This window comes from Pituophis catenifer, unplaced genomic scaffold (assembly GCF_029215685.1).
Source record: "Pituophis catenifer annectens isolate HBS135680 unplaced genomic scaffold, rPitCat1.0.hap2 SCAF_1, whole genome shotgun sequence".
NCBI lineage: Eukaryota > Metazoa > Chordata > Lepidosauria > Squamata > Colubridae > Pituophis > Pituophis catenifer.
In genome coordinates, this window is record NW_027256881.1 from 299,561,300 (window position 1) to 299,578,313 (window position 17,014).

Consider the following 17,014-nt stretch of genomic DNA (forward strand, 5'->3'; position numbering starts at 1 on the left):
GTTAGGAAGCCATAGCCATGAATCTGGTCTATAAATTTATATAATAAAAGATCATTCCTTCAAGTAGATTAATGTGCAGCAATGACCGCACATCATATTTACATTCTTTCCAATTACTTATAGTTTAATAAATTATAGTTAAATAGGCAACCCTGGCTGAGCTATGGACTGCTTTTTGCTATTATTTAATTTTTGCAAATATTAAATATTGTCATTTAAATTCATTTAGTAATTATTCAGTTCATGAATTGGGTAAAAGAAAATAAATCCAGTGATTTTTTAAAAAATTACACAATACCTTTGGACCAATATTTTCTTCTTTTTCAGGTCCCTGTCTGAAGTTATGCACAAAATGTATCCCACACTATTTCCTTTAAATTATTTTCCACCTGTATAAACATGATTAATCTTCTCCAGCATTCCATGTTTTAATTAACATCTCTTTTCCAAAGAAACCATATTTTCTCCATATTTCAGTTCTTTTTGGTTCATTTGAACATTCATATAAATAGTTAATTTGTCTTAAAAGAGCCTTACTATGGTGGTCTAAATATATGTATTTTACTTTAAGTTAAATGTTAGAAAACACAAGTTGGGTGGGGGTTATTTGCACTTATGAATTCTGAAAATAGGGACATACAAAGTTACTGGAGAGCAATATCTAATATGCTAACTATAAAAAATGTGGGAGCAGATTTTAGGAGCATAGCACCTGTATATAAACCAATTCATGTTCAGTTGTGAAATTAAGATACAAAACAGTCAGAAACTGTATTCTTAAATTTCATAAATTATTTGAGACAAATCCCTGGGGATTATCATTATGAGTGTTAGACAGAAACACTAATGGGAATTGAAAGATTTCTTGAAACAAACAATAAGAAATAAAAGAAAGGAAGCCACTGTCCCCTTTCCAAATTGCATGTGCTGTCACCTAATTACAACTATTCACTCTTCATTAGCCTCTTGTCCTATGCTGGAAATGCCATTTTCGGAAGCATGTGTGTTCTCTCCGTATATCTTCCATTAACAACATCCAGTTTGGCCAAGGATCTTTTTTGGAATAATTACAAATACTTAGCAATATGCTACAGGCATTGAAAATAAGTGATGATTTCAAGATTAAAAAGCTACCAACTACTCATATAGCTTATGAAGAAAATGGTCAAGAAGCCTATCCACAATCTCTCCTCATGAAGAATGTAAAAATTCTATCAGACAGATCTGATCAAAACTCTGATCAGATGATTATCTATTCCCATAATAGGAAGCCTACCTAACCTACTTAATCATATATGGAGATTCACTGTGTGAAAAAGATTACAAAACCAATGTGTAGTAAGGTGCAATTTGAAAGTCCAAGTACTAAAAATAGTGTAATCAAATTTATGGACACATCTCAATGCTCACATTCTAACATATTTCATATCTCATCCTACTGTAGACATATTGTTAAGTGCTACAAATTTTCAGCAATTCGATTATTCTGAGAGAGATGACTGTGCAGCATACTGGTAGTCCTTAACTTACAACCATTCATTTAGCAACTGTTCAAAGTTACAACCGCACTGAAAAAAGTGACTTACAACTGGTCCTTGCAGTGACACTTAACACTTGTTGCAACCTTTTCAGCCAGTTTCTGACAATCAAAGCCAATGGAGGAAGATTGATTTATTTAACAACCATTACTTTGGGTAATACCTGTAGCCTCTGAGCATACCCACCCAGCTGGCTTTTTCAAAATGCTTTGAAAAACCTAGTTCTGTGTCTGAACCTTGGGACCCAGGTATGGGACAGAGCCCATTCTGGTTATACTGGAGGTTTATTTATGATAAACTGCTATGTTTTATTTTAATAGTTGTATATATTTTATTTTTTAACTTTATGAGCTATCCAGTCATGTACTTGAGATGGACAGCTATGTAAATCAAAAATAAATAATTTATTGACCAAGTAAATTTAAGAACACCATATTATTATTTGATAAATGCCACAACTGCTATTAAAAACCATCTGGAGCAAATTACTTCATCAAATTTATCAGCTTTATCATCAAAGTCATCTGAAGCAAACTACCTCACCACATTTTTGGGGCTGCAGTTCTAAAGGTTCTGGTAAGATATCAATGGCAACTTTCCAGATACATTTAAGAGGCAATCTGAAAAACTCAAATTTAATTTTCTTATATACAAACATATAAGCACACGATTATAGTGTCAATGAAGACAGTCTATTTCTTCAATTTAGTTTATTGACAAATCATCACAAGCTCATAGTGCATAAGATATTTTTCATGTAAACTTGAGCATGGCTATTCAATCATGAATATTTATAGAGTGACAGAAATATTTAAGAAGGTACTTATATACCACTTAAACCAAGGGTTTTATCTTATATCATGTTTTATCAAGTTTTCCAAAAGAGATAACATGTCTTCACCTGGCAATGATGTCAAGTTATATCTATATGAAATATAAAGGATAAATTTATCTTTTTCTGAAACACTCTTCTATAAAAGATTAAGACAGTTTTAACGATTTCCATAAATAGTGCCATCTAGTGGCCAATAGAAAAATTTGGATAGCTTTAATTAAATTGTGAGTTTAGAGGCCTCTTGTGTTAAGTCCATTGCTTTATACATCATCCCGTATAATCCTATTAATATGAATCAAGTATTTTTAACATCCTGAATATAGCTGGATAGGAATAACTACTCAAATCATGTGAAAGCTGGCAAAGTTACTTCAATTTCTTTTAGTAAATTTTCAATAAAATGTGCATTAGTTTACTTAAATCCATCTCTAATCTCAGCACAGAATCCATTTTAAAAAGACTTGAATATTCAGTATCACATTCCATTAATACCCAAAGCAATCAAACTGATTACTAAGATTGTGCAACATATTTGCAAATGGAGCTTTGAAATTCATAATGGTGTATATTAAATGCCTCTTTTTCAATTGTTAAAGCAGCTATGTCTTTTTCATATATGGCGGCCTCAGAAACTGTCTCTAATTGTGTTTTCACACATGTGTATCCTGTTCACAAAGCATGTGAAGACAACTGAAATTAGCTTTTGATATTGGTATATAAGCCTTAAAAATGATATGGTTGCCGTAAAAATTTCAAAAGATATTTTGTATATGTTCTGAAAGATCTACATAGTTTATCGATTTCTATAGTACAATTGTTAGAAGGTGGATTCATTATGTTCAATGAATTATTTCTAGGGATTAGCAAAGCATTTGAAAGGTGCTTTTGTAAAACATACCGTGTTTCCCCGAAAATAAGACATGTCCAGATAATAAGCCCAATCAGGCTTTTCAGCACATGCAATAATATAAACCATCCCCGCAAAATAAGCACCCCCCCAACTACTTACACACATGCGCAGCCGGTTCTGCCATTTCCTCTGGTTGCTTGCCGCGCAACCAAAATGAGTTGAGGAGGCAAGGCTGGGGACATGCCCTCCCCTCCCTGTTCTTCGTGCCAGCCAAGTGGCCCAACACATCCCACCCCACCCCAATGGCAAGAGCAGCCTGGTTTCTTCCCTTCCCTGCTGTCTCTTTATCGAGAGGGATGGGTAAGCAGGGGACAGGAGCCCTGCCATGCCATGCCCTGAAGAGATGGCAAGGTGAGCCATGTTTCACTCCATGTGTCTCGTTTCTCCCCCACCCCACCTGCCATCCCTCTTGATAAAGAGACGGCAGGAAACGGAAGCAGCTTTTCCCATTGGGGTGGGGTGGGATGTGTTGGACTGCTCGCCAGGCGCGAAGATCAGGGAGGGGAGGCAACGGCAGCAACGGGACATCCAGTCCCACGCTCACTGCCTCCTGCAGCCCCCAAAATAATAAGACCGCCAATCATAAGGCCAAGCCCTTATTTGGGGGGGTCAAAAGAAAATAAGACCCTGTCTTATTTTCGGGGAAACATGGTATTAGTGCAAATGAAGCACCACTCTTGGAAGCATTAAAGTAGCTGCTTCCTTTGCAAGACTCATAAAATTGCTTTATTCTTTATTCTTGAATTGCTAATTCAAGCTGAATTTTAGTTGCTCACAGGATAATATTCCTGCTGAACAGCCAGGAAAATGAAGTTCCTGTGCACAGAGATAGATGCAAAGGCAACAAGTAACAGTCTCCTGACCAGTTTATGTTATTATTCTTTGTGAAGTGCCTCTTTCAAATGCCTTATATAGACCTATTCTTTTCTTCATGCTCCTGGAAAAAGTTGTTCCCTTATTTGTGCCAAAGATAGAAAAAATGTTTCCTTATGTACAGATACAAAAAAAACCAACAACCCAAAAAGCAACAACAACAACAAAACTATTGCAATGACTGACTCTCACCAAGTGTTGTGCCATCTTCACCCATAATACACTTCATTGATGCAATGATTTGTTGAAGAACTGGAGGGGAAAATGATGTGGCATACACTGTACTGTGTGAGTAGACACGAAGATAATCAATCAGCTCCTGGTAAAGCAAATATAGGAAACTAGATATATTCTCCATAATAAGTAAATTAGAACTGGTTTATTGAAATAGTATCTCAGAACAAAGTAGGGTATGAAAAGAGAATTCGCTTAGTTGATGGTGTTAACTAAGGTTCTTTGAAAATACACCCATCATTGCAGTTAGCCAAATGGTTTTAGGAATGAATTCTATGTAAGAACTGGATTAATACTTTGAAAATTACAAGACACTGTTAATTTTTAACTCTAACAAAATAGATTATTATATATTTGATTTATAGCATTTTTGGATATGCAGTATTCATTATTTTAAAACTTTATGCTAAAAGAAGTTGAGGGATAATTCAAAATTAATTTCTTTCTGGTGACTACCCTAGCACAAAGTTACCTCAACAATTTTCAAGATATATTCAAAAGGAGGAATATTTCCAAGATTTTTGAACTTGAGTTCTTAGTATATAGATGAATTTCTGCATTTTCCATGATTAATCATGACAGGTCTCCGTCCAAAGTATGCCATCACCAAGACCTTTGCTGAATTCTATTATAGTTTCTACTATATGGCATTAATATAAATTAAGCATATTGAAGTATCTTAAATTTGTTATATAGTGCTTTCAACAGTTCAAAGCACATTTAGCTGAATATAATTTCTAAAAATTTCAGACAACTCTGTTGAAAACAGACTATACTGTAACTATTTAAGATTTTTTTAAATATAAAAAATATAAAAGAATAGGTATGAAAGGGCTGCTGAGCTGACTTGCCATGGTCTTTGGTTAACCATAAAAAAGGTTAACCAAAGGACATAAAATTGAAAATATGACAAGCCAATTGTGAAATGAGGATAGGAGAAAAGCAAAGTGTACAGAAACAGTTTAAATATTTAAATACTAGCTGAATACCCGTGCTCTGCTACGAAACTATGTGATCAGGCTTGACAAATCGACACTTACAGCTTGAAAATTAATGAGTAGTTACGATCGGCCTCTCCTCTCCCCTTCTCCCCCTCAGCCTTGCCCCACAGAAGCCTATCCTATCCTATTCCCCTTCTCTCCCTCAGCCTTGCCCCACAGAAGCTTCCCCTATCCTATCCCCCTGCTTGCTGCTGTTAAAGTAAAACTGAAACTGAAACTCCTCTCCTCTGCTTGTGTTTTGCATTTGAAACAGATTTTTTTTTCAGGTGGGGAGGGGGAGTAGAACTCCTTAGCATCAGAGCGTGTTAATAATAATATAGGAAATACTAATGCTCTGATGGTCATTTCGAAAAATTCTTTCTTAGTGAGCACCTAGAAGCCAAGAGGAACATATGAGGCAAATTTCAAGTTTGCAGGCTTTATGGTTCTGGAGATTTTGTGATGATGTATGAGTGGTATTTCATGCCTTGTTTTCACTGAAATGTGAAAATTGTACTAGGGCTTTATTTCATTATACTGTATTACAATATACAGTATTAAAAGTGAGTAGGTAATACTACTATCACGATACATATAAGAGGAGACACTTTTATTAAAGCAAAAAAATAAAAAAAGCTTTGAACAGCAATAATTTACTATATTGATATTTCATTCTTGGATCAAGATATTTAGCACCTAGAACAGAGTATGGTCACTAATCTTGTAGCTTTAAAATTGTTAAATGTTGGCAGTAAATAAATACTTGTTGGGCTATGTATTTTTCATAGGAACACTCGGTGAGAAGAGTACAAAGAAAAACAGCACAGTACTAAACCACGTATCTGGTTCTTTCTTGTGACTTTCAGTAAACTTGTGCACAGCTTTTTAAAAACAAGTCTTTTTACCTGAGATTCTACATTCTGAAATCAGCTTTGACATTCTGAAATCAGTAAATTGCTAATATTACAGAAGCCTCCCCTTTTACAAATTATCCAAATTATCCAAATCCAAATTATCCAAATTCTCAATAACTATTTTTTACCTTCTTGCCGCCAACGTATCCTCCAGCAGCTCCAAAGCTCTTAGAGAATGTCCCCATCATAATATCCACATCCTCAGGGTTAAGTCCAAAATACTCAACTATACCCCGGCCATTGGGACCCAGTGCTCCTATACTATGAGCTTCATCCACGTAGAGGTAAGATTTGTATTTTTTCTTAAGAGCAATTACTTCAGGCAGTCGGACTATGGATCCCTCCATGCTGTTACAAAAAAGCACAAATCAAATTGAGAATCTCCTAATAATGCCAAAATCATCAGTAAAAATGGTTCACCTAATATTTTCTAATAATCATTCCAGTACACACACTTATACATAGCGCACCTTTCTGTTTCTATAAGAAAAAATTGCAGAAAGTCTTACACATAGCAATCGGGCACGAAGTCATAGGCCTCAACAGGGAGAGTGACCAAAATCCAGGGATCAAATTTTGAGTAGGGTTATCTATTTCCAAAAGTTGGGAGGCTGTTTTGCCACCATATACGTTAGGTTTATAGGTAGACAGGGAACTTAGTAAACCTTTTCATGTAACAGATATTTAAAAATCAGATTGTCAGGTGCTTTACAAATCATGGCAAGGACTTTTAATACCGTCATTTTAAAATTTTTTAAAAAACATTTTAAACATTTTAAATCCAACAAAACCAGCATTTTTTGGTTTGTGGAAAAAATGTAATTAGATTTGTAATAAAGCTTTAGAGCCAGCTTCTGTTGAAAATACTGAAGCACTCATTCATTTCACCAGGACTCCCCAAAATGTCCATGTGTCTGCACATAAAACAGACTCCATTGCTCAAGAGCTTAAAAGAAAAAGTAGATTTACTGGTATTAGTACTACTTGGGGCATGCACGCTTATTACTGCTACATTAAAGAGAACATCAAGTGGTGAAAATCCTATATTTTGTCTTTGGTTACATTTTGACTTAAAACAGAAACAAAGAAGTGAATATGGTGAACATCAATGGAATGGTGTTGTAGGCTACCTGTATATGCCTTCAACTATGATGAGAATTTTTTTCCATGGCCTGTGTGTGCGAGGTTGCCCATATACAATGGCATCTTTCAGTAGCTTCTCCAGGCTTTGCATATCTATACACAAAGAGCACAGTTACAAATCTACTTCAGACAGGGACTAAAAGCAGAAACAGAAGTAAAAAGCACAATTGCAGTGCTTCCCAACACCCGGTCTGTGGCCCACCACTGAGCCGCAGCCTGTTTAGAACCAGGCTGCACAAGATGCTGCTGGCTCACAGATGCGCACTCAACTTGTGTGAGCAGCGGGTCAGTACCACATGCCCAGCTTGACATGCGCAAGCAGCAGGCTGGTACGCACGCACGCAGGCTCGACTTGTGCAAGCGGCCATTCAGCATACATGTATGCAGCTTGACTTGCATGAGCAGCATGTGTGGTATCCTGCCACTTGTATGGGCCGGTTCCCCTCTCCTCCCCCACCGCCAAACTGTAAAGGTTGGGGACTGCTGGTTTAGATCAACTGGTAACTCAGAAAACCGTATTTTCTTATATGGATTAAAGGAACAATGACAGGCGAAAATAAAATCATATCTGTATTTATGATATTTTTATACACCCAAATGAAATCAAACATTTCAGCACTTTGTGTTATGAGGAAACTGAATCAGATATGTATACAGTAGAGCAATGTCTAAACTGATGCAAGAGAGAAAAACATTAGAAGCAACTAATGTGAGGTGAATTCATGAATACACTGGGAAAGCTAAATATATTTCTAATAGCCAAAAATGGGATTAGACAGAAGAATTGTCTAATGATACCATGACTTCTTAAATCACTTTATAAATTAACTAGAATTAAAGGTAAACAATAAGCTCTCTATGTCAACATTAAGTATTCAGATGGTAAAAATTAAATGTACTGTGAAAAGTTCAAAAAGGATCTGTACAGGATGAGTCATAGTAACATGAAAAATGAAACTCAACATAAACATAGGGATGATAGATAGTATCATAATGTCTCAGTATTGATTTACTGTGCACAGCAATACTGATTGTCCCGGGCAAGAGACCAGGAAAGCTACTGAACAGCAGTATGACTGTTAGATATGACTTTAGAATTGTAAAGTAGAAAATAATGGAAGAAATCAAGTTAGGTAAAATTCAAGGGCAATTACGACAGGTTGAATTTATGTTTTAGACAACATGGATGGATTGCCAAAGGGGAAGTAAAAAGGTGGCACAACTTCAAAATGTGACTTACTATAGCTTGAGAATGGTTCAAATGCCTATATTTCTAGTGTGAAGATTGATTATTTAAAATATTTGTTTTTATAATTTAATGTGCACATGGGATTTGTTTTTTATTTCACAATGCATTATTTGGACACTTATATGCTATGATATTCCATTATTTTTTAATTTAATTTTATCTGTATTCTACTCATAATGGTATAATTTAATAAATTACAATATAAATTTTCTATGTAATAAATGGCACTTCTTTTAAACTTACTTTTGATTTATCAAAACTGAGTTGGGAGAGGCACAATAAAGAAAGAAATAAACCTGGAAGAAGCCAAACCTGATTCTTTGCTTTTTCCTAGCACGGCTTTACACCTGACAGATAATGTCTGGGTTAAGTATTTTAGAAGAGGTTTAAACAGTGAACAGGGGATAAGAAAAGGATGTACAATATCTTATTGGTTTGTAATGCATTTATAGATAATCTTTGAAGAATGCTTGTGGAAACTTCAAAGAACTATTGACTGTGCATGTAAACATACTGCCTTTGGATGACACCCAGTAGTTATTGATATATCAACCCTCTTAGGGTAACACTTCTTTTGAAATTACTGCATCAGTTACCAATACATTTCTGGGCCCAATAGTTATAATGCTAGTCATTCCCATAAAAACTACTACCATATAATGTTGCAATATATCAAATAATGCCCTGCCAGAATTGATTATGGTGTCTGGTCTGGACATCAAGAGAAGCTTGCTGAAGACCTCCACTCTTTGTAAGACACATGAGACAGACAGCAGGTGGTAAGCTTTCTCAGTAGCATTTTATGGTGTATCTTCCCCCCAAAAAACTAAGATGGCGCTAGCATTTTGTAAAAAAGCCAAGGAAGCTTTTTTTCAGTATGCAGTCCATCCTCAAAATTAAAATGCAATCAAATTAAATTATTTTAGTTTTATGGCTAAATATGATGTATAGGTTTTTGTTATTTTTATTTTAATTATTTACTGATTGTTTTAATTGCTGATTTTCATTTTGCAATATATAGTTCAGATTAGTTCAGACAAATTATAAATACTGTAAAATAAATAAAAATAATCCTTCCAATTTTTAAAGTGTTATCAGAGTATTTTAGCAGAATATATATTTGAATAATAATCCAATCTCCTCCCAAATACTCACTATTGTGTTTAAAGATCCGAATTGTTGCTCCTGACAGTCTTGCTCCTAGGACCAATGACGCATGATTCAACTCATCACTCAATATTAGACAACCCTGAACATGAGACAATGCAAAAGAAATAGTTCAGAAAGATACAGATAAAGCTGGGTGGTTGTTCAGAATCTTTTTCCATCTAATCTGAAGCCTAAAGCTTAAAAGCAACAACTAAGTTTCTTCTATAGTGTAATCAAATTTACATATTCCTCAACCAAGAGAATATAAATGGCCCTTGTTACTCACAGGATTTCTTTCTCGCTTAACAACTACACACATGAAATTGTGGATACCATGGAAAAATATTTTATCCTGCACAAGAGCCAGCTACTCTTTGGAGCATGCATATAAAACACACACACTTATGACACCCCACCCCATCCTCTAAAAATCCTTCTCCAAAAAAGAACCATATGCCCCAAACTGCAAAAACATGAAAACCTTTGCACAGATAACCAGATCTGTATTTACTAACCACAGATACTCAAAACTAACTGCAAATCTGGTGGTTTTTTAATTTAGTTCATTTTCATAGGACTGAATATTTTTATGCAAAGGTAGGTAAGCAGCATTACAAAACAAAGTAAAAAAGTTATTTGTCTTGATTTACAGTTTATGATAAGAAGACAAAAATAGTGCAGTGATTAGATGACTTAATCTTATAGCTTTGCTGACAGAATGTTTTCATGAAAGGAAAAATTTCAAAATCAATGAATATTTCATCTTTTATAAATTTCTCAATTTATTTAATGTTACTTGAAAGACAAAGAAGAATATACCAAGTTAAGAAGAACCTGTGATGTATTAAAAGTTAAAAACCAGCACTGGTGTAATGGTTTTCGAATGTAAATATTGGCATAGTGTCTGTATATTGCTACTGAATTTTTTATATGAATGATCTGTTGTCTTTTCTGCTATCATCACTTCTCACCAACTTGAGATATTAAATAATATTGGTTATATTTGAAAGCTATAATGAGAGAACAACAAAACTAAGAAAGATTGAGCACATTCTGAACTTTTATTCAGAATAAAATTTCATTCAGATACTTTCTATGACAGAATGTTTATGTGATTACCAGCAGATACTAGGTAACGATCATTTTTTAAAATTAAGTCAATGAATAATATCTTTAATTATTTAAAACTCACTAATATCTTCATGATTCAATGCAGCCTGAAATATCGAAAAGCTGCTTCTTTAAAATCATAGTGGCGTAAGTTCTCCTATAGTAATTTGTTTTTTCCTCTAAGAAACTATACTTGCTAACAAATTGTATTTGTTAAATACAATTGCATTAAATACTGGAATTTTCATTCTTCTCTTTTATCATACACATATTTAAATATTTATTATTATGTGATTTATATCTATATATTTTGATCTACAGTATTTTTCGGAGTATAAGATACACCTTTTTCCTCTCAAAAAGATGGTGAAAATCTGGGTGCGTCTTATATTCCGAATGTAGCCCTGCTCAGCTTCTCAAGGGGAGGTTTCAGAGGCTGAAAAAAGCATCAGAAACAAAGCTTCAGAAAAGAAGCCCCCAAAAAGAGCTTCAGAGGCTTTTTTTCTGAAGCTCTGTTTCAGAGGCTTTCAGGGGCAGGAAAAAAAGCAAAAAAAGCAAAAAAAAAAAAAAAAAAAAAAAGCTCACAACCAAGGAACCTGTTGCTAAAATTCACCTCTGAGAACAGCTGATTGGGCGTATTCCAGAGGCCGATCCACCTGCCAATCAGCTTTTTTTCTTATTTTCCTCCCGAAAAACTAAGGTGTGTTTTATACTCTGGTGTGTCTTATACTCTGAAAAATACGGTATATTACTATGATCTATAAGGCTCTAAACAACTTATTGAGACAAAGATGTGCAAAGACAGGATCAGATCAGTTCCTTCTCCTGAAGCCATACCTTGCCAACCAAAGCAGGAATATTCATCGAGTTTGTGGCAAATCCCATCCCATATGCCAAAACTGATTCCACACCAAGAAATCTGGCTATTAAACTTTCTAGTTCCTCGTGTTTATCCAGGTTTCCTGTAAATATGAAAAAAGTAAGGTAAAATACCACTGTATATCCAAAAAATTTTCTTTTATGGTAAGAATAAAACAACAGAATTAAGAAAGCACATGTAACAATACATTTTGCGAAGTTTGGGTGAAGAAGCTTCTTGTCTGAACTTACCCATCTCTTGCCTAGTACTGCAAACCCCACATCCATATTGTGAGAGAACTTTAGTCACTGCATCTTTGCAAACACCATTGTTTTCTGCAAATCCAAGATAGTTGTAGGATCCCATATTAATTACATCTTTTGTTATCTTTCCTGTATACCTACATTTTAATTAAAAACACAAACATTTATATAGAGAGCACCAATAGTATCAAATATATTAAATATCAGTAATGGCTGCAATTTAGATAATACATTTAGAAATAAAGGACTTAGAAACATAATGCACCAAGTTTTTAGTTCTCTAGCAATTTACTGAAAGCAGTGACTCCATGCTATGCTGAAAACTACTTTTTAAAACAAAGAGCTTCAAATTTATAACATAATATGATGTGGAAAGAAAACAATTGGCATTACTAATAAAAGCCAACTAGTTAAAATCTTCAGTATCTTTTGTCTAAAACCTACTAAGGACCAGGCTGAAATAGCAAAGACAAATTATGCAATTCTGCTCTTTTTCACAATTTGATTAAGCATCTTTAATTATAGCTTTTAAAACATTTCTAATATAATAGACTTTAAGCAAATAAAATGAGTACAATGCCAGTGTGCACACTGAAAATTGAAAGCTCTCTTAAGAATTAAATCAAATCAATCCAATCAGTAATTTTAAAATAGCTTGATATCTCTTTGTATTAATTTCAAAATGTCCCTGTTCATAAGGATTTTGGTTTATCATTTATTTGTCACTTCCTCATGCAGGATATCCCCCATCAAGTTAAAGGAAGTAAAACTGAAAGTCAGTGTATGCTGTTATAAGGACATTGCTAAAAGAATATTAATATACAAGCATATTAAAGCAGTCTAAAAGCATGTTAACTGTAACACCAAATCATAAAAAAACAATTATTCCTGATCCCAAGTGCCAGTCCTCTTACTTACCACATCTAGAACTTTTTATTTGCTGTAGCTCTTACATAAACATAGGCCAATCTGAAAAAAATATGATATGCCATTCCACCTAGAAATCATTTTCAACTCCAAATAGAAATTGGAGATCTTTCAATTATTAAAAAACAAAGTATTAATTCCTATTGTATTTGTCGTACCAAAGATTGTATAGCACAGGTAAATAATTGCAAGGGCAGAAGATCTATTAGAAAACTGGTGGATTTGCTCAAGTTCCAGATTACTCTCATTATTATCATGCTTGGTAGACATGTCATAAAGCTAAAAAAAATCCAAATATATAATTTGAACCAAAGGATTTTAAAGATAAATATTCTATTGAAGCCAGAACTTTTGCCTTTCAGGATTAATAGACAAGCAGTTAGAAAAAGCAAGGGAAGATTATTTTAATATATCATCACAACAGATTATTGTCTGCACCAAGATGGAAAAGTTTGGCACCACCCACTATGGAGGAATGGTTGGTGAAGTTGACAGATTTTGCTGAAATCGAGAAATTAATTTCTTTGATTGGAGGAAAAACATTATCTACATTTATTGCTAACTTGAAGCAGTCTTATGGACTTCTTGCATAAAAATGAGAAAAATGAATGGTTTTTTTACAATTAGGATAAATTATAAAAGGAAAAGTAATATATGACTTTAGAGAGAGAAGTTAAAATATTTGTATTTATAATTGCTGTGAAGAATATTGGTAGTCACTTTATACCTTTTTATTTTCCATTTTTCTTAACTTCTTTTTCTTACTTTTTTTTCTTTTTCCTTGATTTCTTTCTTTTCTTTTTCTCTGTTTACTACTTGTCAGGAAAACTCATTAATACATAACTACAAAACAAAAAAAAAAAATAAGGCTTTCAAGCCCATTTAAAATGTTGGTTTCCACTCATAGGATAATGATAAATCAGGGAGACCAAGCATGACCTCTGTATTTGTCCAAAACTGAAAAGCACCTGCTAAAGATCCCTCTCCCATCTGAAGGAAATTTAGAAAGGAAATATATTGTCCCATGAGGTATGATTCTTGTTTAGAGTCTGTGAAATATGTTGTCCATGAGGTATGACTCTTATACCTAGGGCCTCTTCCTAGGAGGCCCTAGGAAACATAAAAAAGGGCAAATTATATCACCAAATTCAGCAACAATTCTAAAGTTGAACTGAGGATATACCTACGTCTAAAACTTACTATTCAACTGTTCAAGTCCTCTAAAGATTAGCTACTTACAAACTTTTGAAAACTTTTTACTCACTTGAATGTCCAATTGTAATCATGAGAAACTCGTTCCAACATATCCATTTTTGCTCCTGGAACACTGCAGATTGGTCTGTTCCAGCTATCTCTAATGCGCATGTAAAGATTCCTTGTGTAGAAGTTCTCAAAATCTTGGTACAGAGGAACAAAGTCCTAAAAACATGAGAAGTGCATTAATATAAATGGTAAGTCAACTTGCAAATTATCTGGAAGCCATAGATGATTTATCAGATTTTCATTCAATAGTTGAATTTGTACTAGTCAAACCCCAGGGAATATGAGATTATTATTTTGAGAAGATTCAAGTATTATTTATAGGCTTTTTATAACAGTTAGCAAAGTAAGTAAGAGCTGACCCACCCAACTCATTTCTACATATTTTGGCTTGCACTTTATATTGAAACATAATTTGACATTCCAGTATTGATTTTCTCAAAATTTTATTACTTGGAAAATACAACTTGATGATAGGTTACCTCCAGCAGCATACCACATTTGTGAGGCCAGGTTAAAATGTGCATACAACTTTTAAAATACTGCTTGACACTCCTAATACTGAAAGCCAATTTAAGCAACACAATTCACTTTTGTTCATTTTAACTTGTATAACAAATTTAAGTTCAAATGAAAAACAAAACCAACCCTTTTTATATACTTAGTCAAATGCTCTTGAATGCTCAGATTCTTGGATCTCAATGTGTGCATTTTTTCCACATTTAATAGCACTTCTTTGGTCTGGAGTCTTCTTTTGTCTGGAGTTTCAGTAATGTTAATGAAATATTGTCATTCCTGTTAAACTTGTAGTATTTTCTGTTTGCTCCCCATTTTATGTGCATTATACAGACACAATGGATTCTCTGGGTTATGTACACTGACTTATTCCTTTTTGTATCTATGTACTTATTACTTAGTGCCTACACTAAGAAACACATCCAAGTTTTTTTCTCAGTACTTAGCATTCATTTTTTTCTGGGATCTGCCCTCCCTCAATCATAGATTTGAGTTTAAGATTTTCTGAATCAAGATTAGAAGGCAATGGGTATCATGCAAACTGTCATCCCAAAAGTTCACTGCATTTCTAAGTACCACCATGTATTTGTCAAAAATAGAAAATATTTTATTCACGAATCTGGAGAATAGCCTGAAATTTACCAAGTTCAAGGCTTTACTATGTATTCAAATTTGGCATAATGAGTGTCCAATACTAAAATATTCATGTCCTTTTTCATGTCCTAATCAAATTGTGCTTCTCAAATCCAAGTCTATGAAAAAAAGAGCGTTCTGGAGATTGTACAAATGAGGCACCAGATAGAGGCTTTAGGACTTCATAATCATGCAATTTTAACAGAACCATTTCCCTTAGGAATGAAAAATGCAGGATGTGAATATGGAGATTTGGAAGGATAGTTAAGCTCTTTTTTCAAATTGTGACCCAGAAATTCCTTTAAGATGGCTAACTCTCAAGTGGCTAAGTAGCTCAAAGTAGCTAGGCAGCTATCAGATACAACTCTTCTTCTAAATGCTCTATTAATTGAAATGTGGCATTTTAAGTGTTATTTGTAAATCCTTTTGTTAATGTAATACTGTGCATTAAAACCACATTAATACTGTGGCATTAAAATCGCCAAGGATAAACAGTGTTTATCCTTGGCGATTTTAATGCCAGAGTTGGAGCTGATTATAGTTCTTGGCCCACTTGTTTAGGTCAATTCGGCGTTGGAAAGATGAACGAAAATGGCCAACAACTGCTGGAGTTTTGCTGCTACTATTGTCTTTGTGTTAGCAATATATACTTTAAAACAAAGCCTCAACACAGAGTCTCTTGGAGACATCCAAGATCGAAGCATTGGCACCAGCTCGACTTGATTCTTACCAGGTGCTCCAACCTCCCCAATATTACAATCACACGCAGCTATCAGGGTGCCGATTGTGATACAGACCACTCCTTGGTGTGCAGCAGAATTTTTGTATCTCTGTGTTTTATCTTCTGGCTGTTCATCGCCCTGAGTCCTTCGGGAGAAGGGCGGTGTAGAAATTTAATAAAATAAATAAATAAATAAAACTCCAAACAAAGAGATTGCATCACTCGAAGAAGGAAGGAAGACCATGAATTGACATCAACGAGACTCGCAATCAGGGCAAAGTGGAGGAATTTGCACAAGCACTCAAGGAAACTCTCCCAGGCCCGGCTGAAGTAAACGCATCTGAACAATGAGAATATTTCAGTATTTGGTAAGGAGATCAGAAAGACAGCAGATTGGTTCGAAGCCCATTCGGAGGAGTTGACCCCAGCGATCAAGGAAAAAAGGAGAGCTCTAATTGCATATAAAGCCTGTTCCAGTGAGCGCAACCTACAGGTTCTGCGAGCTGCTCGTAGCAAAGTCCAACAGACTGCAAGGAGATGTGCTAACAATTATTGGCTGCAGCTTTGTTCTCGGATCTAGATAGCAGCTGACACAGGCAACATCAAGGGGATGTATGATGGCATCAAGCAGGCTTTAGGTCCAACACAGAAGAAATCTGCCCCTCTGCTACAGGCGAGGTTATCCAGGACCAAGCACAGCAGATGGCACGCTGGGTGCAGCACTACTCTGAGTTATATTCCAGAGAAAATGTGGTAACTGAAGAAGCATTAAATAACATTGAGTGCCTGCCTGTCTTGGAGGAGCTTGACAGTGAACCAACTTTAGAAAAACTAAATGCGGCCCTGGATATCCTTGCCTCTGGCAAGGCACCCGGGAAAGATAACATTCCTGCCGAAGTT

At 34.8% G+C, this 17,014-nt stretch overlaps 1 protein-coding gene across 1 annotated transcript in view; it reads right to left on the reverse strand.

Moving 5' to 3' along the window:
* The window catches only part of SPTLC2 (serine palmitoyltransferase long chain base subunit 2), a 58,508-nt gene that overhangs the window by 14,826 nt on the left and 26,668 nt on the right, over positions 1–17,014 (reverse strand). Inside the window, exons 3-9 of the mRNA XM_070931438.1 lie at positions 14,249–14,403; positions 12,046–12,194; positions 11,773–11,897; positions 9,832–9,925; positions 7,415–7,520; positions 6,413–6,632; positions 4,349–4,475 (exon numbers count right to left, since the gene is read on the reverse strand). Coding sequence (XP_070787539.1) covers positions 4,349–4,475; positions 6,413–6,632; positions 7,415–7,520; positions 9,832–9,925; positions 11,773–11,897; positions 12,046–12,194; positions 14,249–14,403 — 976 coding nt within the window. The remainder of the gene's footprint in view (positions 1–4,348; positions 4,476–6,412; positions 6,633–7,414; positions 7,521–9,831; positions 9,926–11,772; positions 11,898–12,045; positions 12,195–14,248; positions 14,404–17,014) is intronic.